At 35.5% G+C, this 27,812-nt stretch overlaps 1 protein-coding gene across 12 annotated transcripts in view; it reads left to right on the plus strand.

Annotated features, from left to right (window-relative positions):
- by (focal adhesion protein tensin) overlaps positions 1-27,812 on the plus strand; it is a 112,942-nt gene that overhangs the window by 58,149 nt on the left and 26,981 nt on the right. For 11 of the 12 annotated variants that reach the window (XM_073080530.1, XM_073080529.1, XM_073080528.1 and 8 more), the window contains 4 exons: positions 4,103-4,270; positions 23,160-23,216; positions 25,355-25,519; positions 25,891-26,078. In XM_073080530.1, coding sequence (XP_072936631.1) covers positions 4,103-4,270; positions 23,160-23,216; positions 25,355-25,519; positions 25,891-26,078 — 578 coding nt within the window. Of the gene's footprint in view, positions 1-4,102; positions 4,271-20,316; positions 20,464-23,159; positions 23,217-25,354; positions 25,520-25,890; positions 26,079-27,812 lie in introns of those variants that run through there. The other variant, XM_073080540.1, reaches the window with a different exon arrangement.

Below are 27,812 nucleotides of genomic sequence, written 5' to 3' on the forward strand. Positions count from 1 at the left end.
GTTGATCAATGTACACTCCTAGATATTTTGTAGATGAAACTCTTTCAAGGTAGTCACATTTACAAATATTGTACTCATTTTCAATACAGTTGTGTATTCTTAGTTTATAATCACTATTCGGTTGGGTTCTATTATTTATGGAAAAGCAGGTGTAGTTTGTCTTAGATATGTTAAGTGTAAGTAAATTTGCCTTCAACCATTTCGCTATATTTGATAGTCCCTTTTCAGCGATTTCGAATACAGAGTTCCACGAGTCACCCGAGAAAATTAGAGCGGTATCATCTGCATATGAAATTATCCTACCTCCTTCAATGTGTAGATTAGCGAGCTCGTTAATATATATTAAAAACAGGGTTGGACCCAATAAACTACCCTGAGGTACCCCTAATAACACCTCAGCATCCTCACTTATATAATTATCTATTTTAACTCTTTGTCTACGTCCATGTAAATAACTTTCAAATAATTTAAGAGGAGTACCCCGAATACCTATGTTTTCAAGTTTCTGGACAAGAATAGAAGGTGACACTGTATCAAAGGCTTTTTTGAGATCGAGGTAGATAGTGAGGCATTTTTTCCCTTGATCGAGATGTTCAGATATTGATGAAGTAACTGTTAAGACTGCGTCTTCCGTTGACAGACCGCTTCTAAAACCATATTGAGAGTTAGATAAAATTTCAAATTTATTGAGATAAGTAGTAAGACGACTGTGTATTAATTTTTCAATAATTTTTGAAATAACCGATATAACAGATATTGGCCTGTAATTGTTAATGTCATCCTTCTTGCCAGATTTGTGAACTGGGGTAATGAGTGAGCGCTTAAGTAAAGCGGGAAATACTCCTTTAGTAAAACACAAATTCGCTAAATGACACATTATAGGTATAAGAATATTTTTAGCTAACTTGACAAATTTCGTAGGTATATTATCCCATCCCGGTGCACTATCTGATTTTAGACTCATAATAATACTATGAAGTTCAATATCATCTGCTGCTAGAAGAACAAACGAAGAGCAGTGATTGCTTCGGGCTGTTGTTAAAGAATTCCTAATAGTAGGAGAATTATTTACTGTTAATTTTCGAGCAAGTGTTGCACCAACTGTAGCAAAGTAGTTGTTTATATAGAATATAGAAATAAATAAAGATATAGAAATTAATTTGTAAGATAAGCTTCAACAAGGTCCAACCACTTGAGATAAACCAATAAAATTAAAGTTATTGATAACGTCATTATCATCATTCTGATAAATATAAACATTAACGGAAACAAACAGGTTTATGTACGTACCGGGTTTTTGTGTTTCTATAGTCAGGTAATTACTAAGATAGTATAAAAACGTATGTACATAACTACATATACAAAATACGTCAAGCGTGTGCAATCATTTATATACTACGTCAGGTTAGTCACCAATGTGTTGCCGGCTCGTTATATTTTTATTATATCTTTTAAAATGTCTTATTGTATTGTATCGCGTATTCAAATGAGAATATCATCATTATCAACACAAATCTGGCCGACTCTTGAACACGGATCGCCTCCCAGGATGAAAAGCTTAGATCCAATACGCTAGCCCAGTGCGGATTGATAGAATTCACAGATTATGTTTAAGAACTTTTTATGATCTCTCAGGCGTGTAAGTTCCCTAACAAATTTTACTTCATAGTTAAAGCAAGTTGATAATTAATTTCTAATACGCAAATTACATTGGTATGTGGGACTTGAATCCGAACCCGTCTGATCGAAGTTCATAACCACCAGGTTATCACTGCTATTTACTTATAGCCGTTAGACAGGAACAGCAGCGTTACGTACACTTATGTTCTGGTTAAAAGAAAATAGTAAGTAGTAAGAAGAACCTTCCATCTTAGTTTTCGCGGCAGCAACGCTATAGCTGACCTCGGGCAGCTCCAATCATATTTAAGATTGATTAATTCTTATTATAATAATATATTTTGGTAGCAGTTGCAGCATAAGGTGGATTACGTGATCGTTTTCTACTTCAATCTTAAAAAAAAACGTTTAAGTATAAATAAAGCAATCGGTGTAAATCGGTGGTATTCACATTGCGGTTTCTCGAATCATTTTCTCGGGGTAACGGAGCGGTGGTGTTATCGATGGGATCATTAGTCAATTTCTCCATACCTATCTGAGTACTATCTCAAGTGCATTCACTTAGCTACATAAATTCTTAGTATTGACGTTCCTCTAAGGCATGAGTTTATATAAGGCAAAGTTATCGCGCTCGAATAAATTTAGCTCTACATTTTTGCATCATCTGACATTATCTAATATAACGAATAGCTGAAGATAAAACTTTCCTACTTTTTAACTTCAGTTTAGTCTTATTTTATTTTTGAATATTTTTACGTAAATCCTATGTTTTGATATTTAAAGATTAATACAAGTCACATGATTTCAAAAACAAGAAAGCTCATTGTATAAGAAAGTCCCATAGGCTGCGTCAATTGAAATTGAAAACTCTTTTTGAGTATTTGCAATTTGAATAAGACTGTGCTATAAAGATGAATTTAATAACACCTTATATGTTGTTCGTTCAGGGTTTAGAAGGTGCCAAACAAATGAAAATTGATACGTATTCATAAGTAGGCATATACAATACATATAAGTTCGAAACCTTCCGCCTGGCTCAGTCGGTAAAAAATCAAAATGAATACTGATTATAACTGTATTAATTTATATTCAAATCAATGGCGAATCTGATGAGTTTCGTACGTGAGGGTGTCCACGTGAACTATGTCATCGGGTTACCTGACCGCGACACGCCAGTGCCATTAGATCACTTATAGCCGTATGCCTGCAGTTTGTAATACAAAGAAGTCCAGCTTAGAAACCTCGGACGTGAGCCGGATATTAACTGAAGACGATCGATCTGTGAACGCCGTCATAGACATAGGTACTAGAAAAGATTTACGTTCGACTTGGTGTATCCGTGACTTTGTCTGTGTGTATATTAAGTACTTAGTACCTATTGAGTGTCTCTATGATAATTTACCAATAATTGCATAGATAAATATGTATATTGATGAGTCCAACATTCCGATTATAACATACTCGTATTATCATAATTGCTTTATTAAAGAACGTACCAAATATTATGATTTTATCAAATTATACGTATTACGTAGGTAGGTTAGGTATCAAATTATGAAGTAATAATATCTGCGAAATTTTATCGAAAATGTGCATAGTTTTGCGGGATCGATAACAAATTTAAGTAAAAACTTTCACAAATATAATATAAGTGGGATTTTCGTTTGTGCCAGAAACAATATCGCGTGTCTAAACATCCATCATACAATGGAAGCAGGCAAAATACTGTTCATTATCATTTTAACACGGATCTGAGAGCTTTTGTTGGTCGTGGCTTTCCGAATAGTCCGTGACAGCGTCTACTTGCTAATAGCGTGTCTAATTACACACTTCGCTTTTTACACTAATTCAATTTGCAATGGTTAAGTGTCCGTACTAATAATGTATTCAACTTACAGGACTGAGGCGAAAAAATAGTACAATAACTGTTTAATGTTGCAGTGTCAGGTCCCAAAACGGGAAGTTGAAACGTCTAGCTTATAGTGGAATTAAGACTGGATAATGCATTAATAAGCCTTTTAGCGCTTAAATATAAATCTCTGTTCAAGGTCTGAATGTCTTTCAACTTTTTATGTAGCTATCAAATCGTCATAATTTCGCCTGCTTAACGTGGTTAAGATTACGTTCATTGAGGAAAATATATTTAACAAGTTTTTTTTATTGTACGATTTTTTGCAAGTTTTTCAATACCTATTGCTGGACTTGGGTATTTCCCCTCTCCCCCTCCCTTAACTGAGTGGGGCCTGGTGGATACTCCAACAAGGTGCCCAATGTATTTTAAAGGCGTTTTAAATAACTAATTTTGAAAGGGCATTATAAAATGTATACTGCATTGTTATGAATAGAAGTCGAGATTTCTCGTTAGCCTATTACAAAATCTGTCATAAGCTTTGTACTTTTAGATTATTCTAACATGGTTCATAATGCCTATTCTAGTTTCATTCCTAACACATACAGCTTTCATAATCTGTTTTTCCTTCCACAGGACAGAGCGCGTTTCTCAGACACCAGTTGGCAGATACATCGGACATGGACACGCAACGGGGACCCGCTTCCGCTGTCTCCCGTGCCGTCGCGGGCGCCGTCCGCGCTGCCCGCCGCGCCCGCCACGCCGACCCTACGCGAACAGAATGGCATATATGACACCATTAATGTAAGTAACATAATTAGTCATAGACCTAATTTGTAAGACTATACAATTTCACGTTATATGTATACGGGGAACAAGTTAGTGGGTTGATTTGAACGGTTTAGTAGTAAATTCAAAATTTGAACAATCGTAGCATATTTAGCAGTAAGTAAATTTCGAAATTATAAATATTGCAACCCTACATTATATGCCAGTACTAGGCACGGATATCTCCCTACAATACCGTGGTACTGTGGTAAAAGCTGGAAGGTGGTAGAACCCTTTGTGGTTAGACTCCGGCGGCACCACCGCCACACCTATTTCTGCGCTGCTGTGTCCCGTTTTGAAGGGTGTGGTAAGGGAGACATGCTTTTTCGAGCCGTCCCAGCTTAGTCCTCTGGGGTAGCAGCGCATCTGTGGCCGACCTCAGGTAGGAATATTTATTCCTATCTGGGCGTGATTACAGATGTCCATGGGCGGCAGTAGCCACTTACCATCAGGTGGACTGCATGCTCGTCTGCTACTCCTATATTATAAATAAAAAGCTAATGGGAATACAAAGTAATTTATTATTTTAGAGCGCAACTGTAACATTTTAGTAGCTGTTTTAACTTTAATAACTAAGTAGTTTTACATTCTCCACTTGTACAATCCAATTTTACATGAGAAGTCCCCTATTAAAGAAAAACACGGTTTTCACCTAAATGTTATATCTACGATCTTGCCAAAAATAATATATCCATTCTCTAATAATGAAAACAATCACAGAAATGAGGCAATTAGGCAGCCATGTAGCTATTATCTTGATGATCATAATTATAATAATTACTTTTAGGGCAATTTTAGAATAACAATTCCCATAATTTTGGTTGGTTTATCTAACAACAGTAATTTGAAGGCAAGTGTAGGCGTAGTGCTCTTGAACCGTCTATTTAAAGTGCTGAATTAGATTGAACTTCGATTTGAGACCACTTGGCAAACTCTCAATTGACATTTTACTCTTGGGACACTGAACTTGATTGTTACTAAAACCATTTCATATAATGGAGCACTCCGGGCTATTGAAAAGAGTTCTCGAAGTAGACTTCGGGGAATCGATGTATGTATTTCGCCCAATCAAAATGGCACAAAGCACGTATTCTGACTTCCTAAGTGCGAAAAAGGAAATTGAATCAAATGGGCGGATACGTCGCGTCGCCGGCTGTTAACCCGTCACGTGGCTGCGCGCGCGCATTTATATACGACTCGACGGCGATATAGAATCGGTTTTCAACCTATAGATTTGCATTAACGGGTCGTAAATCATAATCCGGTGGGCCTCGGCCGCGGTGCCCGGGCAACTCGCGCATTCCTCTTGTTCGTCTAATGCACCTTTGTGTTCGCCCGCTCGTAAACTAAGGGTTACTGCCCCGCGACCACCTCGTCTTGTCACTTGACTCTTGCTGTAATATATTTATGGAAATTTATTTTCTCTTGCATTATATTACTTGAGTTGATGCGAAATTTAGATCTGCAGCAGTAGCAAAATATATATGAAGGTCAATACCTTTTTAGATAACGTAATTGTAGGACTATAGTTAATATCATTTTGTAAAAGTTTATGTATTTTGAAAATCCTTATGAATGATATAATGATATCAGTCTTTGTTTGCCATTTTCTGACGTCACGTTTTTTTGTAACATTAAATGTAAAATCTGACTATTCTAATTTTTCTCTCAATTGGTTGAGGCAATACTTAGAAATAACGGAGCCTGTTAAGACGGCACATGCCAATATATTGCTGTAAAAGTATATAGAATTCCTACTAAGCGGTTTACGATTTCGATAATTCATATTGCACATAGTGAAATACCATGAGTTAAACGTGTAGGTTGTGAATGTAGAAAGGACAAAGTTGGATAATTTATGTCAAACAATTGCAGAACTTACAGTTACCAACGCCACATCTCGGTCATTGCAAGCCCGACGTGTCCATTTGTTCTCACAGTAACTGCGCCCACGCATCTCCTAGTGACTAAAACAATTTGCTCTATGTAACGTTACTCCTATACGGTAGTGTTTGGCGTGAGTGACGAAAGAGGTTCGGTTATTTTACGAACTTGACGATCTATTGGTCCATTGTGCTTTATTGATGTTCTTTTTTTCATTTTTACAGCACATTATATCAATATGCCTAGTCATATTTTGATAAAATATAAGTTACCAGGACTATACAATAATTATGTTCGATAATTTCGGTTAATAACTATTGGCTATCGGTCTATTTCGAAGAGCCTCTTTTTTGTTGATCAAACTTATGTTTAAATGTTAACTTTCTTTAAGTGTTTATCATCTAAAAGCATATCAATATTCTATAACATATCCTATGACTTTTATGAACTTATAAAATCTTAAACTTAAAGCCTAAACACCGTGAACGTTGATCCTAGACAACATTACGTAGGCTTAGTAACGACTGCAGGTTTTAAAGAATGCGCCCATGGAACGCGCTGCGCCCAAAACTGCTGTCTCTATCTATGGTATTCATATAGTACAGATTCTTCTTGAGTGACTGTTCTCGCAATTCTATTGTATGTAATAGATGCTATAATGTCAGTATAATATGATTACGATGTTGTTGATGTGGCAATAACATCGGATGGAAGGGTGGTAGAAGTTTACATGCCCGGTTCAATTCCCGTAACACTAATAATGAAACTATAACCGCTCATCGAAAGTACCCTTTATATTTTAAAATGTCTCGCTTCCGCGATAATATTAATCTATAATCACAGCTACATTGAAGAACAGTGCTTTAGCTTGTCATTTTAGTGTAATGCATATGCAAAGGATGACTGCACGTAAGTAGTAATCAATACTTGTTCATAATAGAAATGCACGTCACTTATGTAAGTTAAATCCTCGGTAGAGCTGCAATCTAATTGCCGATATTTGGTTTGCTTGCCAGTTTGCCTCAATTGCACAGAAAATATTCTAAATATTTGAGTAACATTACAACGCTGACATTTGCATATAGTAGTAAAACTGGTTACAAATACTATGTTATTTACGAGTATAATGTTGGCCTCGTGACATGGATTAATGATGTCATTTTTCAATATTAATCCTTTATGTACCTACGTACACTTCGAGTATAATTAAATAAAGTAATTGCTGTGCCTTGAATTTTAATGCCATACTCGGTATCTAACTAAACACAAGTAGTTTACTAAAGATAAAATTTAATTTTAATTTAAAATGAGGTTACAACTTTAAACATAGCTACGAAGGCCTTGATGTAGATTCTTAGCTCATTTATCAGTCTATGTTTTAGTATATTCATTTATAATGGTTTAAGACGATTACCTAATGTAATATTTTACATATAAGGCATTATGTAGTTCCGTCCCGTTGCTCACGCAAATGTAGGAATTTTAATAGCGCCATTATTTTACAATACTTCCTACCTAGAAGTCTAATAACGCCACACCTAATTTATTAAGGTCTGTATATAAATCACGTTGTATAACAATTTCCGAATTGGAAAAGTGTCGGCGATGGACCCTCATTCAGTTTAAGAGGGTAAATTGCTATCAGCTATGGATAACTGATGGTTCGCGCTCCTTCCGACAGGCTAATGCGTCTATTAGCCGAGCCATTCATTCTCGGCTATATTTTAGTCGCTATCAGCCACGCGCTTCCGTCTGCATTATGGTATCGATACAAACCCTATTTATTGGTTACGCACAAGGAGGGTAATATTTTAACCGTCAGCCTATTATAGCTATTTATGACCTATTAAATTACTTATAGAGTAACATTTTGTATAGCGTAAGGTGTATTAAAAACTCATTTGAGTATCGTAATTTGGAATCGCAAATTTGCAAATCTGCAGGACTTGATGGGTGATAAGACATTTGACAACAACGTATAGTGTCTTCATATAATAACTATTTTATATCACATCTAATACCAGGTGATGTAGGTGGTGTGTGTACTTGTGGTTGCATTAATAGATATAAAATTAACTGAGAATAATAAGTTATTAATAAAGTTAATACGTCATGTGTGTGACACGACTCGCGGTTTGCTATAATACCAATCAATAAAGTAAAAAAAAATACTATTATGTTAATATATATGTTGATCTGTAAAATACAACAATACACCTACTATTAACTGGACGTTACAAAAAATAAGACTTCAAATTATTTTATAAGCTTAAAATAAAATATATTACGTCATATATAAATATACGGATACAATATAAGACGGAAAAGATTTACGGAAAGACCTACATTCAATATTATGTAAATGCATATATAGCAGTGTATTAAAACAATTTGTAAGCATTTACTATTATTATTAATATCTATTACTTTATAATTACTTAACTACACTATATTACTTTATCTATTAGTACTTAAAATAAAACCAACTACTTGGAAAACAGGTAGCGAAATTGCTTTAACATTCAATAAAATAAGTTCATTCGTTGACTACGAAATTAAATCTGGATGAAAATCACACAGGTCTCATGAATAAAAGATGAGTTCAAGGATCCCTTATACGCAGATGAGACCGTAATTTAGCTCCTGGATCCTTAAATGAATAATTTTGTTCACTATTTTTATTCCGGCAGCACCGCCGCCACAACTATTTCTGTTCAATAACAGCAATGTTAAGCTCTACTGTGTTCTAGTTTGAAGGTGTGGTGAGGGAGATCTTCTTTTCTGAGGTGTTCTAGCTTAGTCCTTAAGGGTGACTTCAGGTAGGAATATAATTCTACCTGGGCTTGATTACAGATATCCATGGGCAGTGAAAAAAAAAACGCGTTATAATATAACTATTGGTATTTTTAAAGAATGATATATTTTTGTGAATTTTCTTTGTATTTTATAATGTTTTATAAATACAATTTTATGGGCACAATCATAATACTTTAAGTTTGTTTTGTTTGTTTATTTTAAAATAGTAGTTTGTTTAATTGATTTGGCAATTATCATTGAGAGCTGAGTTAATTACTTATTTGTTTTGATGACGATAGTGTATAGTCGTCAAGAAACTTCGTTTGGTTATCAAGGTATTACTACTTCTATTACTAACTGTTTCAGTATTAGATCTTCTTGCAAACATAATATTATCGATGACGTCATTTCTCTAGCGCCTGTGAAAAATTCTTAACCTATTAGAACCTATGGTAATTAGTATATGCACATCACGACACGGCATGGAGGCATCTAAATTTTACTTCTACTTATGGACGATGACGTCACTCTCGCAGTGAAAAATACTTAGCCTATTAGTACCTGGTAATACGTTCGATGTAGATGGACAACATTTTTGTGGTTTAGTGGTTGCAGTGATAATTACACAAGATCTTCATATCTACAGTACGTATATGTCTCAATATTGTACTCAATATGTACTGCATCTGAAACATGTAACTATTACGTAATAGTATTTACGTACTCCGTGCTTCGGACGCGATCTGTTTGGAATTTTAATATGTCCACGTTCGTCCACAGGTTCGCCGCGATCTTACTGAGGTTGTTTTTGATGGAATTAGTTTTATTACTGCATTAAAATTTTCTATATACAGAGTAAGCGGCTCCCCTCCATTAAATACATTTTCTTACCGCAATTCGCATTCGGGTACTTTAGTGAAAGTGGACCCATTAAGGTATTTGTGGTCTGTAATCTTATAGCTTTGGAGAGCAGCTACAAACTTCTGTAGCTGAAACGTCTTCACCATGTACGTCGTCGTCATTACTGTCAAATACTGTCACACTGTTGGGCCCTTTCTCCACTCAGAGCCTCCGGGTCTATACCACAGTCTAAGGCTGGCCAAATGCGAGTTGGTATTCTACACACCTTTCAGACCTTTATTTTAAATCCCTCAGGCGACCACCATTCACATCGCTACTGAATTGTAGATACTTATATGTCATGTAACTTATGGAATGAGACAAATAACCGTCAAGTGCGAGTCGCGCAGTGAGAGGTCGTTACCATCACATAACACACTCGTGTTGTGTATTTTTTTTCTTTAAACCGATAACTTACCGCAAGCAGACTCATACTTGATTTATATTATTTGATGTTTTACTTAAATATTTGCACTTTGATCACAGCTTGTAGATATAACCGTTTTACGGTAGAGCAAAAACAAAACAATGTTAAAAGAAAACCGTGTTTATTTTGTGAGGAGGCAAAGAGACTCCTATTTAGCTTTTATTGTTTTTAAATAAAATTTATTTAAGGACATCTACTAGAGGTTATGTTTAAAATTGTAACTGGCAGCCTATCCTGGTATGAAATATATATACCGTTCTTTAAAGACATTACAGCATTACAGACATTACATTACAGACGGCATAGGCTTAGTAATTGGATTTCTTTGTTTACGGAAACCTGAAAAAGGACTGACTTAAAACATGATAAATATAATACCAAATCTACGATCTACCTTGGATAATCTTAGCGTACATGCGACAACGTAATAAGATTTGCCTGAGTGCCTCGGAATGTTCAAATTTATTTGCTAAGTGATGTCATGTTATGAAATGGCAAACTTTGAGTCTTTGTTCTCGAGCAGGCTCGTGTTAAACAAAGCGTCCGCGACTGCCTGATAAAATATGTATGTTTGACTAAACTCCTGTGACTTCTGAAGCAGGGTTAAAAATAAACCACGTTATGTAATTGTTCAAAATGTACCTACAAAATGCTGCGAATTGTTTCAGTGAATGTAAATATTTTGAAACAGAAATAAGGAGTAATGTTTATAGATTTTTCTACCTACTCTCAAAGATTTTTATCCTCACACCTGTAAGTTAAACAGCATGAATATGAAGAAGTTGAAATAAATATGTGCAGTTTTGTTTAAACACGCAAGGAATAATCTAATGCGAAACGAATCTCTTTACTTTATAGATTACACAAGCCAGTGATAACAGCTTACCTCATACATTTTTTTATGAAAAAGCAAAAACCGCGAAAGATTGAATATCCTTTCGCGGTGAGCAATGGGTTTGCGCGGATGTTAAAAATCGCATGGATGACAGTGGTTGCGACATGACGCGACCACCCGCCGAGAGATACCCATCGCGGCATCAGGTGTCAGCGTGGCCCATCAGTGTAACCCATATCGCCATAAATAAAATTCGACACTTAAACAATGGAGCTCGCGCCCTCTCCTTTGCTTAGATCGGGCGATAGCCGTCGCGCGCCGGTGATCAAAACATTTCCAATTAGACAACCCGTTCCTGCCGCCGACTTGTAACATAATACCTTTACTACAAATTAATTAAAGCATTGCTTGCATAGAAATGTCGGAATACGACTGTGATTATTTCAAATAAAATTCCTTTAACGTTATTAATTGTGCGTTATATTGTTGTCAGATTGATGTCAGAGTGATGATTTAACGCAGAATTAATTAAGTGTTATATTATTAAATCGACACGTCGTTTGTATTAAATAAAGTTATTACATTCTCGGATGTCGTCTACACGGCACCTATTTCGAACATCGCATGTAAACGGGTAACGGATTGCCAATTGATGGTTAGAAAAAGTTTAGCACTAATTGGAATTGTGATTGATTCACGGGAGATTCATCGAAATACATCTTTCTACTTCGATATGGATCGATAAAGGCGTAATTAAAACAAATTGCATTTGCTGTAAGTGGCCGTCAAAGAGACCGCGGGGTCGGGGTTTAATGTTAGATAACTGATTGCCCGCTCGGATCGCGAACCTTTCTCACGATAGCCGATGCGCTATCGGCGGGCCATCACGGGCCCTAAGGTGCCAATTGTGTTCACTTTATTAACATACAGTATAATCGTCAAATATTTTTATTGGTTATTAGCTACACCCACGGCTTCGTTGGTCGATCTTTACATTTGTTTATACAGGTAAAAAGGACTAAAAAGCAAGTGTGAAACACTGGTTCCTGGAAACTTATTATGTAACTTCGGACCCGTTTAAGGTGCCGTAATAAAGCAAAAACTAAGTTTATTTATTATGCCATTCTATCCCACGTGTAGTATCTAGGTAGGTATATATTATCGTGTTCAAAATTAATGCAGTACAGTCGTTTTGTATGGTTAATATTGAAATGCATGACAATTTCAATTATACGAGTATTTATGACAATAATAGTTTCGATCGTTCCTTAAAGTAGATGAAGGAATGTGAACTAATTTATAAAATGTATTGAAGGCTTATCGGGCACATTTAGCCTATAACTAATATCCAGATACTGTCATTTAAACGAAGCAAGACTAATAGCATAAATCCGTGGTAGTTGATCTATTAGCTAACGTATCGCACGATCTAGCCCCCGAGTAAATTTAACTATGTCTACGACTGCGGTTGGATCACGATTTACGAATGCTAATAATATTTTGCAAGTTTGAATTAGTCATGCCAACAGCATCGAATTGAACTGTTTATTACTGATCGCCGTTCAAGGTTTAACCCTGACCAAGCTTTTCGCGTTTTTATTGCGACTAGCGGAATGAGCCTCAATCGTAAGAAGTGGATTAACGAAATATATGAATCTTCGGCTTTAAATATAATGTTAGTGAATTATTAGTTGTTACTATATTTTTGTTGTATGTTATATAACAAGGCGTATGTATCAGTAGTTTTTCAATATAAAACTGACTAAACATGCTTCGGCGTTCGGATTAAAGTTTATAAAATACTTTTATATATAAATGAACGTTTTGTAAACAAAATATGTACCTACGTGTATCCATCGACATAAACATGCCAAAGCTGATTTTTTGTATAAGTACATGTACAATTTACATATACCTATTATGAAGAAGATATTGTTTTAGTTTACAATTGCATAGACCATCATCTTTAAAAATATACGTAAACGAAACAAGACGAGTCAACCAAGATTCTTATTTTTGTATGAATACTAATTAAATATTTTATATCCTCTAAACTCTAATACTCAAATATTATATAATGATTATGGTAAATTTTTCACCGCGAAACCAGTAAAGATTCTAGATCTAGTATAGATTATTACGTTTGTAAGGTAATAAACCTAGTCATACATATTTTTTATACCATTATTTCTTACTCCATTAATTTTTGTTGAAAAGGAACAGGCCGCCCCATGTGTTTATTCCACGGATTGTTACGTAAATATTAAGTCTCTCTATAAACATTTGTGAACGAAGGTGTTGCCGGACGTTACGCTTTTTAAAGTAATATTTACCTTTCCATCCACTTTCAAAGGCTTGTAAGCTTCGGTGCTGAGATAAGAAAAGATCTCTTTATTCTGGACATATCTGGACCTTTTCTGTTGTTAATTTTACTCTTTGTTATTTTATTTATTTATGAACATGTAGATAACTGATACAAAACTCTTATAAATAACATTTTGTGCAAAGGTACTGCTTATTCTTAACGAAATTTCTTTCAGCAGACCTGTAGAAGGAAATGGGTTAACGAATGGTGGATATTCGTGCACGAGACAGAATAAAGATTTACAGTCAAACCTTCATAAATGAGAATTGGGTAAGCAAAAAAAACTCTATAAATGAGAGTATTTACCGGGTCCCATCAATTTTACCTCCTATTACCTCTATAAGTGAGAAATATAAAACCTGTATAAGCGACAGTCATTCTCCATGCGTGAACCTCTTTTAGTGAGATTGATACTTGCCTATACCTCTATAAGCGACAGTTAAAGGTGTTCTTAACTTTTGCCATAAATTACTCGTTCTTAAATTTAATTGTTTTCAAATGACCAAATGCTTCTGCTATTGTTTTGTTATTATAGTTCGAGGGACTCATTCTATTCAAAAAGCCAAATGTGTGCAGGTACCGACGTGTTTGTCAAGCTTACTATAGTTAGTTCATAAACAGCAGTTGTGAAAAAAGTTTCTGTAGGTACTTCCTTATAATGTCTAAACGAAAATGCAGCATGATGTCTTAAAGTGATAAAAAAAAAATTATAAATCCTTTTGAGTCTAGGAAATTACGAAATTAAATACAGAGTGAGTTTGACTTAGCAGAATCGGTCTACTACAATTGTCATATTTGCCGTTTTTTTATAGACCTCCATAAGTGGGACATACTACTTCTGTAACTCTGCAAGCTAGAAACTCGGGTTATTGAGAAACCTCTATAAGAGAAAAAGAGAATGCGGTCTCTTGAGCTCTCACTTATCCAGGTTTGACTGTACTATTTTTTATTTTAATAATATATCAATGTTATATATAGTATTATAACCAATATAAATATATAATACGATACATACACATAATTTTAATTGATGTGTAGAGTTCAGGGATATTTTTTGTTAGATAGTGAATGTAGTAGAGTCGTGTAGAGGTATGTAGATCATACTGTCAGATAGATGCATGTGTATATAGTGACATTTTGAACTCGTTGACATTCAATGGGAACTCTTAAAGGTGAAATTGTGATAAAAGACAAACGTTAATAATATTAAATTAGCCTATAAAAATATTATCGGTCTATATTTCTATTTACTGTTATCATTTATCATAGTAGCTTGGAATACTCAATAATAATTAAAAAATACATACTCTACGACTACTATAAGCTCTAGGTCATAATATTGAAACTCTACCTTATAAAGTTAAAAAAAAACTGTGAGGCTCTACAATGCGAAAATGTAGAAGCGCGTGTAATTGATAAGCATTATGCAACAGCCTGCCACTTCTACGGACATAAGTACTTAACTCTACAGTTACAGAGTTTAAACAGTACAGTAAAACGTACAGCTCTCCACTTCTAGAGCACTTGCGAAGTTATGAGCATCAGAGAATGCTCTACGAAATATGCTTTCATAGAATTATGTTATGTTATGAGTGACAATGTAAATATAAAACTTTCAATTTATTCATATAAGTGTTTAACTGTTTTATTTATTAAATTAACAAAAATGTTACTTTAAATAATTCCGTATTTATTTACGGCTAGAGATAGAGCCTGCCTGTTAGTTATTTTGAATCTGACTTTTGAAAGTTATGTGCATATTGAAAATTAGAAAGATATCATTTGCTTTTTATTTTCTCACTTTGATCTCTCGCGTTTTCTACACTTGATGATAATGATGATTACCAACATGTTACACGATTTTTTAAATGTTCACACATTTAAATTTTATTTTTTAAAATAACACCTGTGTATTTCAGACAGATTACATAACACTAATTGATCTTTATAAACTAAATTTATTTTAAAGATGGTAGAAAGCATCATGATTCGACGAAGGCTATTTGTAACTAGCCACTTTTACAGCATTGATTAAAACTTAGTTATTCAGTTTCATATATAAAATAGATCAATATGAATATTAAATGAAACTATGCATATTAAAAGATACATGACACTAAAGGTTGAGCAGCATTGGCTTAGAGAAAGCTCAGTATCGCGGCACATGGTTCGTTAGTCTCGTTACACATTGTTTCAATATTAATGTGGCACGCGCCGGCCGAGGGTTGAGCGAAGGTATGATACGTGCAATGCACTCCGCGATTGATGGGCACGATTTGGCCCTTGGACCGACCCTATTATCTCTTTAAGGCACTTTCATTTTTTATTCGTACACAGACAGTATCACACCTCGCTGGATTGGCGTGTACATAATACTGGTCAACTTAGCATCCGATAGACATTTTATTTTATATATTAGTACTGAACTAAGCTATACTAATGCAGGAAATTTTCGCAACTTTAAAAACTCTACGAAAGTCACGAATCAAATAAAAAAACTGTAATTGTAGGTTCATGTACCTACACAATAAGTGCGTGCATGTTGACGTTAAGCTAAGTAAATCAATTTGTTTCATATGATTTCCTGTTTTAAAACACTTAAATGAATTGAATGGAAGCGTTTTGATCACGTTCATAGCTTATTCTATTTTAATAAAAACAAATGTCATATGATTTTGTTTTCCTTACCATTCCTTTAACTTCTGCTACTTTTTTTTTCCGCAGTCGATATTAATAAAAATGAATAATTTTATTAAACTGTCGATTTTGTGCGAACTGATACTTTCTACTAACCCTTTTCATTGCTTACTCCAGTTATGACTCTTGTTCTGTGTTATTTGACGATTGGCTAAGTTTGATAATTCTAATCAATTTTGATTAGAATTATCAAACTTAGCCAATCGTCTACCAGAGGTCGATAAAAATAGACTGCATGGTAATATAAAGCGAGCATTAGTAATGAATTAAATAAATTGAAAGATCACACGTAATGTGCAGATGTGCGTGTAATACCTAATAAAAAGGAAAGCCGTGTGTTATTTAATACGGGGTAATGTTAATCGGTTTAGCAGCGTCGGGCGTCGCCGGCATTCCGCTGCGACGCTGTCTACCTCAACTGGCGACGTGCAGCCAGGGCTGTCACCGCAGACCGGATGCTTCAAGGGATATCTGCATATATGTATATATAAATGCATACCTATCTAATGAAATAACATTGTCATTGCATTAAAATAAAGATATTATTTTGTTCTTTAGACGCATGATTCTCACTTTCACTCCCTTGATATGTTAAATAATATCTTAACGTTTTAACCAATTTATGATTATTAAATATGTACCTATGAATTTGAATGTCTGTTTGAAATGTTTATTTGGGTTCAAATACGTTATTGGATGCAGGTAAAATGATTGCAAATGTAATATAGCTACAAAGACTGTCTTCTTAATCATATTCCTTCAATTTTAAATGAACATTAAAAGGATAGCATAAACAATATTATAAAGTTAATACTGCTCAGAGTAGTAAACTAAGAGGGACCTTATTTATTGACATTTGTTTACAACATAATAAATTGGTAATTTCTATTTATTATTTTGTAAGTCTGTAACCATCCTACTACTATTAAAGTTTCGGTTAAGAATTCAACAGTTTCACTTTTGACTTTGTGCATTAATTGTACAAGTAAAAACTAGTGAAAAGCTAAATAAAATATGTAACGAATAATTTCCTGTTTAAAATAAAATTTCCTTCTGGCAATCCTGCCTTGCTGTCGGCACGCGCGTTTGTTTACGGAAGCGCACGCCCGCTCCCTCGTACTAAAATTATGAATGAACTATCGCACTATTACGTAACGCACTTTTTACACTCCAATCGTGTTCATGTCGAGAGAAATTTTCCGTTCCATTGTCGGGCAGATATTTTCTATAAAAAGTTTGTCGCTTGCTTCGTATTATTAAATATTTATCGATCAGTGTTAGATTTATACGGAGCACTTGTACATATAAAATAATGATTTAATGCTTAAAACAAATTAATAGTGCTAGGGTACGCCACAAAAATCCATCAAATTCTGATCTAATTTTCAATTTACTTTAAATATGATTTACCGTTAATAAAAGCTCACCTAAATTAAACATAAAATTAAAAACCTATTAGGTAGAACCGTTGAAACCACCAACGAAGGTACCAATTTCAACCGCGTAATCACTACACCATGTATGCAATTATTTAGATAGAATGATTAGCGCATTTATTAAAGGGAACAAATTGAATTGTCCGGTTCGTCCCGGAACGGACGGCTCGCGAAACGGCAGGATGCTGCGCAAAACAATTAACTGTCCTAATTGTTTTGCACTACTTACAGAATTTGTTTATGCATAGTTAAAACAATATATATCGCTCTCTTATTTCAATATATTCACTGTAATTCAATATAGTCACTGTACAAGAATTAAACAAATTTCAAGAACTTGGCTCTCGCTGCGACTTCAGTGCCGTGTCGCAAACGAATGCTGCGCTGAATTGATTGCCCTCGATTCTAGCGATCCCCACTGAATTTCAAATCGGACACAATGTTCACAAACTTATGGCCAATTCTTTAGTTAAATCATCCATCCTGAATTTGTTCTAACTTAGAAGTCTTAGTCAATAAAAAGGTAAGTGGAAATGTCAATTTTTATCTAATATTTCCATCATTTTATGCTTGATAATAATAAATTGATGTACTTATCAGTAAAATATCTGGAATCAAAAAAATGTATTTTTAACTAGCCTTAAAACCATATAAGTCACGTTGGTTTATATCTCTACCATTTTGCACTTGTAACACTAACAAGTATACTGTAATATTACGCAAATTTCCCACTTCCGCTCATTAAAAAGTTTGGCGATTTACTCTACGTGATAATGAGATAGGGCGGCGGGCGGCGGCGGCGGTGCAGCGTTGCCTGGCAACGCGGCGTCGCGGCCGGCGCCGGGACGCTGCGGCCGGCGCCAGTGCTCTCCCGGCCGCGCGCGACGACGTCTCCAACCGACGCGTTTGCGTCGCACGCTTTGTTTTCGCGATCCCTTACGATATAACGTACGAATTATAATCGTTGCTGTTTTTATTTAAATTAATATAGCAGTGAATTAAATAAGTGTTTTAGAAAAAATGTTAAAAAAATGCGTGATTTTTTTTTAAGTGTAGTGCCTGAATTAATTTTCATATTACATAATAGTTTAAGACATTTAAAACAGAAATCATATGTATATGAACATGTGTATATTTAGTTATGCTAGCTAATCTCATAAATTGACCTGTTAAAATAAGCGTGTTCAGGAAAAAATTACACAATTTTAATTAATGTATTTTCACTAGTTTTAGTAAAAAGACAGTAATTAGTTTAGGAGACTGAAGGACGTGTCGCCGTGACATATAAAATACGAAATGCATAGAGGTCCTTTTTAGGGTTCCGTACTTGTAAATATTCATCATAGTTAAAGTAAATTTTCCAACGTTTCTGTTATTTGGACTGCGTAGACAAGATAAAGAGACAATTATACATTATCATTAGATATACTATTCAAGATAAGATATGGCAATCTTGATAATTCTGCAAATTACTAATACTTATGCTAATAGGCGTAATATCTGCATAGTACCTGTTCTCGTCACCATCTTATCTTTGTTGTTTACGTTTAAGTAAACTGCAGTGTATCAAACGAGACGCATATTCTTAACCAATATGTATTCCAAATCATAATATTTATATTACGAAAAAACTTCTTTAAAGTTTTTGGAGCATCTTAAAAGAAATTAAACTAAACATTTTCTACCTGTTTTATCTCATACTTTCCTTGTAGATAAATTCTAAACAGAGTTTGATCGCACGTCGTAAACCAAATGTAAACCCGTTGAGCTTTTAAAGACGGATAGATGAGAAACGAGCCAGCTTTAGTACTTGTGTTGACAAAGAAACAAAAACAACTGGATCGGAATGAAAGGATCGCAACTGTCGACATTCGGTGACCGTCTTCATACATGTGAGAGATCTTTTATTTAGATGAACTTCACCCCCGAGGTTATTCACCCCCGCGCATTAGGCTCGCGCTTACGAAGGTCAGGGTTAGGACTAAGCTAAATTTAAAACTTCGTGTTATAAATATTTGATTATACGACCTTAACTGAATGTTCCCCTAGGCAGATTTATTGTAATTAAATTATTGTCGGTTCGTATAACAATTGATACTTGAGAACTTCACATCCCCAAGTAATCAAACATATTTCAGTTAGCAATCTCGCGACATTGCTCGTATTTTGAAGTCCGTATGAGCATTGTATGTCGCAATGCAGGGGCGCACGCCCGGGGCGCCGCCCACCGCACACGTCCTGCCGAGAGCTTTTCACTGCACCGCCTTTGTCGACGCACCGGCGATAGAGGGCCGCGTATGACCCGCCAGCTCGTCTCCGTTATTCATGTCCCTAACATTTCTAAGACGATGATTAAAAACAAAATGGGACTTCGTGCATGAATGCACTCAAAATCTTCGTGACAGGTATTGCGGGAAATTTCCTCGATGTTATGATGCATGTTGATTTGTTGAAGCTCCTTCATTAACAGTTATGAGTCGTTAATTCTATTAAAGTTAACCGAGTTGGTTTAAATAACATAAAAGCAATGCTGATTAGTACGTTGTTCTTTTCAAGTGTTTCCGAAATTTCTCTTATTTTAAGTCTGTAAAATGTCGCCCTAAAAGACACAAGTTCCTAATACTATGCTGAGCATTCTCAAAGAGTGAACATGAGTGAACACATAGTGCAGAGTGAACAAGTGTTCGTTATGTGAGGATGCGACCGCAAGTGCGTGCGTGCGATGCGGAGGCGGCGCGCGCGCTCCACCGCCTCGCGTTCGCGCTGTGGCGCGCGGCCTTCCACCTGCAGCGCGCACCCGCGCGTCATGCGCGCACGGAGCGGAAGCCGGTCTGTCCTGCACTTATCTTGTATTCGATAAATACTAGTTTACATTTAGTATAGTGTAATGTTATGACAAGTTACATTATAATGCGAAAATGTGTTAGTTCGTTTGTTTGCTACGCTTTCGTGTCTGATCTACAAAACCAATTATCATGAAATTTTGCACAGGGTCCAGACGAGGACATAGGATACCTTTAATGCCGAAAAGAAGTACTGTACTGTTAGGGATAGATAAAAACAGCTATTGTCATAGACCTCTGACCGCGAGTGGTGCGGCGGGTAACACTAGTGTTAAATATTTATACACTTCCTACATTATATCATAGTTACGAGTGTTGCTAAATTAGTAGTAATATGTTATTCCTTAATTATAATATAGTTTCAATTAATATTAATGCACACTAGTAATCATCCTCAAAGCACAACAACGTTGATTAATGATTTGTATTGTGGATGTATGTGTACTTACAGTATGAGTATGATGTATTCAGAGTATGGCAGTGTCTTAGTACCGAAACTTATTGGTTAGATAGGTATTCATAAGTCATTATTTGCTTAGGTTGTTATTAATTTATGATGATCTTTACATAATTCGCGAGCTCCTAACGCAGGTGATGTAGAATATAATAATACACATAATACTTTTAGGATACAGGCTGGCAAAAGATTTTGCTTCAATCTTCAGGTACTTCCTCCAACCACTAGTATGCAGTACCTATTTAGGTAGGTATAGGTACAATTGTGCAAGTAAATTTACAGTTACAATTTATTTCCATCGTTGATGTATTATACTGCATACATTGTTTCCTGTATTTCTATTTCCGTTGAATATTAATTGAATAATTATTCAAATAAGAGCAATTTTGCGCACAGAACTTCTTGGCTGCCGTTGTGCATATATTTATATGAAAACATTGACAAACATAGTTACACTACTTAGTTTTTATATAAATAATACACGTGATTTTATTTAAAACGCTTTAATACTATTTTTTTGAAAAATACGAGCCTAAAAATAAAGGCGCAAATGTGTATAAGATATAGCTAACATTTAAGCTGGACATTCCAATTCATTCCTAAGTATTACAAACTGAATCACTGTCTAAACATTCCTGGAAAATATTACAAGAATTTCTGGATATTGAATAAAGGAAATATTTCCGCTAACGCTTGTAATCCCGAGCTTTAAATCAGGCAGCGTCATTAGTGCACTCACACTAAATAAAATAAAAAGTGTAAGTGGTGCGGCGAGGCTGCATTCCGCCGCCGTCCAGATCGCATTCGTGATTAGATTATGCCAATTCCACTGGATTGCTGTGATTTAAACATGTGTCTTTATAAAACGAAGATTAACCCTGTCACGAATTAAAACAGCGAGGCCTGGTCGCTGCCAATTCCAGCTAAAGATTTTCGTTTTAAAATAAGAACGTCGCAAGTTTCATGTCGTTTCAACTTTAACGCCTTAAAGGAATTCCGTACGTATTTGGAATTAAGTTTCGAAACTATGAACAACTTGGATAACCTAACTTGCTACTTCGATATTACTTGCCGTTGCGGAAGCGAATAGATAGCTAAAATCAGTTTTTAATCTGGCAATATTAATTATCCTGGGTACAGAATTAGACCGCGGTGTGCCTCGATGATGCAAGTGACGTTAAGTAATGATAATGGCCTGGCGTCAATTAACAACGCTGGACCCTCGGCGAGAGCTGCAGTAATCACTTAAGCCACACCTAGCCGAGCTCGTTTATCAGCCTTATTGAACTCGATCCCTATATCCGTTCAAGAAATGAGTCTTCGATACAGAACTTTACTTTAATCGGCTTCTCGAACTGATGTTCTATAGTTTATGGCCTTAGAGGTCTGCCCTGGGCATGACCTGATTGTTTTCACTAGTTGTTTCCTTTTAGTATGTTGTATAACAGTCTGCTATTAAACATTTCACGAACGAACCGTTGTTTATATTGAACATATGTAAAATATCGTGATATATTTATAAATCATTACTTGATGATGTAAGAACTTGTTTATTTCAGGATCCTATTTTTAATTCCATCTGGTAGTAGATACGATATGTGTATCTGTAGGTAAAAGGCGTAAAATGGTTAATAGGTGCAACTTAAGTATGTCGTATTTTAGATAGCCTACCCTATGTTGTATTTTAGATAGTCTAGGAAATTGTTTTTAGAAGATTTTATTATGCTCTTATATATTTTATGGTTTGCTTAAATCTTGCAAGTCCGTTTTAGCGGCGAGATACGTTTTTGTACGTATATGGACCTATATACTTAGATAGTATGTGCATAAATTATAATAACAATTAAATGTTTTGTTTCTCTTATTTTTTAGTTTACAACATTTGATATTAAGAGTGACAGATATAGAGTTTCGAATGAGTTCACAATCGATTAAATGTAAACAAGAACATGTACATGTTCATACAATATTTCAATGTTATCGTGTCAGCTGACCATTGATAGATTATATTATTTGAAACCTGTGTGAATGACATACATTACACAATAACAAGCGTCAACAAAAAATAAGAGGAATCGTATTACCCATTTGAACATACTTTTCATTTCATTTTATTGACAGGTTCGACCTTGCAGATCGCTATTATTTTGTAAGACGATATTACAATGTGCTAGGAAACTTTTGCAATGGATTGTGTGTTTAAAACGATCATGTTATTGTTTTAGAGCCGAGCGGTCAGCGCGCCAGCCACTCCTGCGGCTCTATCTTTCGCAAGAGAACACGTGAGTATTGTATTAACTTACACTATGCTCATTGCTTACATTCGAACAAACGTTATGTCGTAACTCTACAGACGACCAGCAAAATAAATTGCAGATTTTATAAGAAAATCTTCATTTAAAACGGGTTTTGAGCAGTTGATTACGGCCATCAGACTTCGCGCCAAATAAATACGTATAGTCCGGTAATAAGGGGTTCCGTGAATGTTTATCTTATCATAAGATAATAATGCCATAAAATGAGCTGATGACCCCGTACATGTTTGTATGAGTAAGGTACAGCCTCTCGCGATTATATCAACAGTGTAGTTATAATGCGCATAAAATGGAGAACATTATGCCAAGACTTACCAAAAAAACTTATTACCATTTAAATTTAGTTCGTGGAGCGTTTGCTTGGTACTTTACATTTAATTTCATTTGTTTAAATTAAGCATTTTTAATGAAGATAATGTCGGTTTTATCTAATTACAAAAATGTTATTTTTACTGACTTGAAAATTATCTAGGCATACCTATAATGTTAGACTCAAATAAAACTAAGTGCATAAAATATTGAAAAACTTATAACAGCTATAATGTAATAAAAACAAATAATGTAACATGTATAATGTACACTCAGTCGACATTTGAATAGCACAAGTGGCTACTGTACCGTTCAGTAACATGCACTTACATCTCTTACAATATTTAGACGCCAATATATCACGGGTTAAACTCTATGCTAAACTAAGCTTAATTTACGTAGAACCAAAGGAAGTGGAACGGCGACTAGACTAATCGGATTAAGTGCATCGGAGGTGAGGCCGGCGGCGTCACATCGCGTTTGTGCTGCGCCTACGCACCGCTCGTGTCACTTTCACAGAGTTATGTAGCGCCTACGGGTTTATGTGTTCCATTGTATATAATATTAGGGCCCCAGCAGACAAGTTCCTTCTTTGTTAATGCTGCTGTTTTTCGGAAGATACACGCAGCGGTCAAACTCCAAATTCCATGCACGTTAGAGCATCAGTCACGCCTATTTTTGAACGCCAGAAACAGCACGAGAACGTGAAAACTCGATGTAGTATTAATAAAGTTAGTATAATACGTGTTTCCGATAAGCAGCAAGCCACCAATACGTGAAGTCAATTCCATGTAATGCAGCCTCAATGCAGCAGCATCGAAACGCGATTTTTCGATTTTAAAAGTAGCATGTTTGTCAAGTCCGTAAATTAATAAAAGTTAATCAGGCTATCTACTTTCACGGTTTACCGCCTCTTTCTATTAGACGGACGTTTAGTGCCCGCTAGTAAACAACAATTTTGTCTATTGTTATTCGCAGGGTTATAAATGTAAGCTACTTTACGACATAACAATGTCGCATATTAAACTTTGAATTATACAGATATTTCTCGGAAATACTACGCTCGTTCTAGGAATATCACAGAACTTCGTTTATAGACATGTTATTATGTCAAACACTTAAAGGTATTAAAGATAACGTTAAAATATTTTCACATCTTATTTAGTACTCGTTTCATAGAGGCTATTAGCAGCGAACGTCTAAAACATAGTCCTCAGTGCCTCGAGAAAATATTTATATATTTATCTTATTTATTTTCCTCTTAGAGCATAGATCTGATACGGTAAGATAAATAACATTAACGTCACTAAGTATCTGCTCGTACCTACTGCGTTGCAACTAGCTTTTAACTCCTGAAACCGGAGTTGAAATATTAATGATAGTGAATATTATTATTTTTTATTGATTTCTAAGCACAGATACCTGTTGTGGAAACATACCAGTGACTTTTTTTGTAAATTTAGGTTCATAGCATAGGGAAAGCTCAGTCAGCGTCAGCCATATTAATTTGTTATTTGTATTTCACTAATATTTATTCATATTTAGAATTTATCGTTTGATAGGTATTTTAAAATTTATAGGTTACTTATAAAACGAATATCATTAATTAGTTACAAAGTAAGGTTAGCGTCATTGACCTTTATTTTCAATCCCCGCCAAATTGGTGTTTTCATAAATTATTATAATCATATTCATCGACTACCGCCGAGTATCGAACCCAATGTGTCACTAACGCCTTAGAAAGTTATTAGCAATCACTCTTTCTTACGTGAAATTTATTAACATTTTAATTTCAGAGCGGGCCGCGGTCAGCGAGTTTCCCCGGGGGCGCGCCAGGGTCCCGCCTCGACCTGTGCTATGTGGCCGAACGCATGCTGGCGCTGCATCTCCCCGATAGAGATGCACATGCGGAGGCGCAGGCCGCGCATATGCTTACCAACAAACATGGCGAACATTTCATGGTGAGATTTGTTTAATTTTGACGCTGGATTTGTTTATGTTTTATAACTTAATAACTTCATAGCAAACTCATAGAACATAGAGAAAATGACACGTATACTTTAACCAAAAAATGACATCTAATTTCCTCGATCACATGCCTCTCGTAAGAATTGAATATTGACAAGGGGTATTTTCATGGTAATCCCACTTGATAATTAATTCCAAGTGGGTTTTCAGTTTCGAAATAGGAGTAGAATAAATTCGAGAGTAAAAATACCTTATGCGCAGATATTTTGCGGAAGCAAACTTTAATATTAATAAACTCACCATTGACATAATAATAATATAATCGATAATTTATAATAACAATGTAATTTCCATAATTTTACAGGTGTTCGAGGTAAGCAGCGGGGAGGGTGGCGGCGAGGGTCGCGCGGCCCGCGGCGTGTTCGGGCGCGCGCGCTCGCTGGGCTGGCCCGGGGACCTGGCGCCGCCGCTCGAGCGCCTCTGCGCCGCCTGCAAGCACATCGAGAGCTGGCTCGCTGCTCATCCCAAGAATGTCGCTATATTACTCGCATGGTAATTATTTTTATAATATAGAGGTCGCAAATGAGCAACCCCATATAATAGTAAGTGACTCTGCCGCCTATAGGTAGGTACCTATAATCAAGTCCTGAGGACTATATTAGATGAGTGTCTGTCCTTTACCTCCATATTCTTTAAATCAGGGAACAGCAAGGCTAAGCTGCTATTTATAACACAGAAATAGCAGTGGCAGTGGTGCCATCAAATGGTGGTGTTTTACCGTCTACAAGATTTCTATCTCTATCTCTACTCACTACACATTATCTCGAAAAGAAACGAGTACAAAATACTTGCATAATGAAGGCATGCAGGCCAAGTTCAGGATCACGAGCTGATCTTAATGACATTTGTTAACAATCAAAAGGTCACACCCATGAGACTACAATATGTCAGTCAATTGTATGCAAATACAGCAGTAGGTTATTAGTTATATTTAAGTATTAACCAGGTTTCTCTTCGCAATTTTTCTCGCGTACATTCCTATTAAAATCGGCGTAGCCTTTTTAAAGAACAACCATACAAATAAACTTTTTAAATACCTAATATAGAAATTTCCATAATAGGTATTACTATCGTAGACAAAATACAAATTGATTTATTTTATAAATATTGAAGAAAAGTAGGATCATTTCCACATCTTGTGGATTTATTTAGGCGCTTGTTGAGAAAAGTTCGCTACGTATCCCAAGAATGAAGACAATCTCCCCGCGTTGTAGTTATTTATTACTGCAGGATATAATAACAAGACAAAATGCTTTGTATCTCGAGAGACAAGACGTGCCTCACGCCATACCTTTGCAACGGCTTTGTGTAATTCCCAACACATTTAGCTCTTTGCGTATCTCGAGAATGTCGCCTTGCACAGTAATTAGCTATTAAATAATTAAAGATAATAATTTAATCTTGAGGTTAAGACTGGGGCACTGATGGCCTGATAGTTTCTCTTGGATATTACGGCTGATAACTCCTTATCCTTCAATGATTTATCAGATTTTACTGCATATTAACGGCATATCTATAAATAAGCACTTGAGGTAGCACAGTGAAGCACGCGCCATACTTGCTGCATTTGTAGGCAAAATCCCTTGTCCACCAGTGGGTCATAAAAAGGATTGAAACGCATAAATTATACAATTATTGAATCCCTTTAATGTTGTTCTTGAGCACACTTAGTAATTCATTTTTAAACCATTACAAATAAAAAAGGCAAATGTTTGGGGGCGAAGGTCTTAGAGGATTTTCTATATTACATGCATGCATGGTCAAGATGAAATGTAACGTTTCTTTTACTATTTTTTCTGCTGGAGGCCTCGCGTGGTTTGGCGTATCAAATTACACTTCGGCTTGATTTGGGTATTGTAAGTTAATTATCGTACTGGGTGGCCGCCTGTGGCGGAATGTACGATGTTTTGCTCCATGTTCCCATGGTTCCTTCTTTTCCCTTTTGATGTCAATAATTTGTGTAATTTGCATTTTACTCGTGGTTTAACAATTAGGTACTTATGGGTACAAGCTTTGTGTGCTTTTAAAGTGCCTTACGCGTACTTATTCGTAGTTAGGAATCATTGCCTTCTCCTGTTGTTTGATGTGTAAGTGGGTACCTACATTTTGTAAAGTGAAAGTGTACCTCCACAATTTTACTTTTATAAAGAACTATCAGGGTATCATGTGCGTAGTTATTATTTTTTTCGTATCGTCGTATTAGATTAAAATCAGAGTTTATTGGAT

Source organism: Epargyreus clarus, unplaced genomic scaffold (genome assembly GCF_041222505.1).
Source record: "Epargyreus clarus isolate Ecla_fem2 unplaced genomic scaffold, WU_Ecla_fem_2.2 ptg000015l, whole genome shotgun sequence".
NCBI classification, from domain to species: Eukaryota; Metazoa; Arthropoda; class Insecta; order Lepidoptera; family Hesperiidae; genus Epargyreus; species Epargyreus clarus.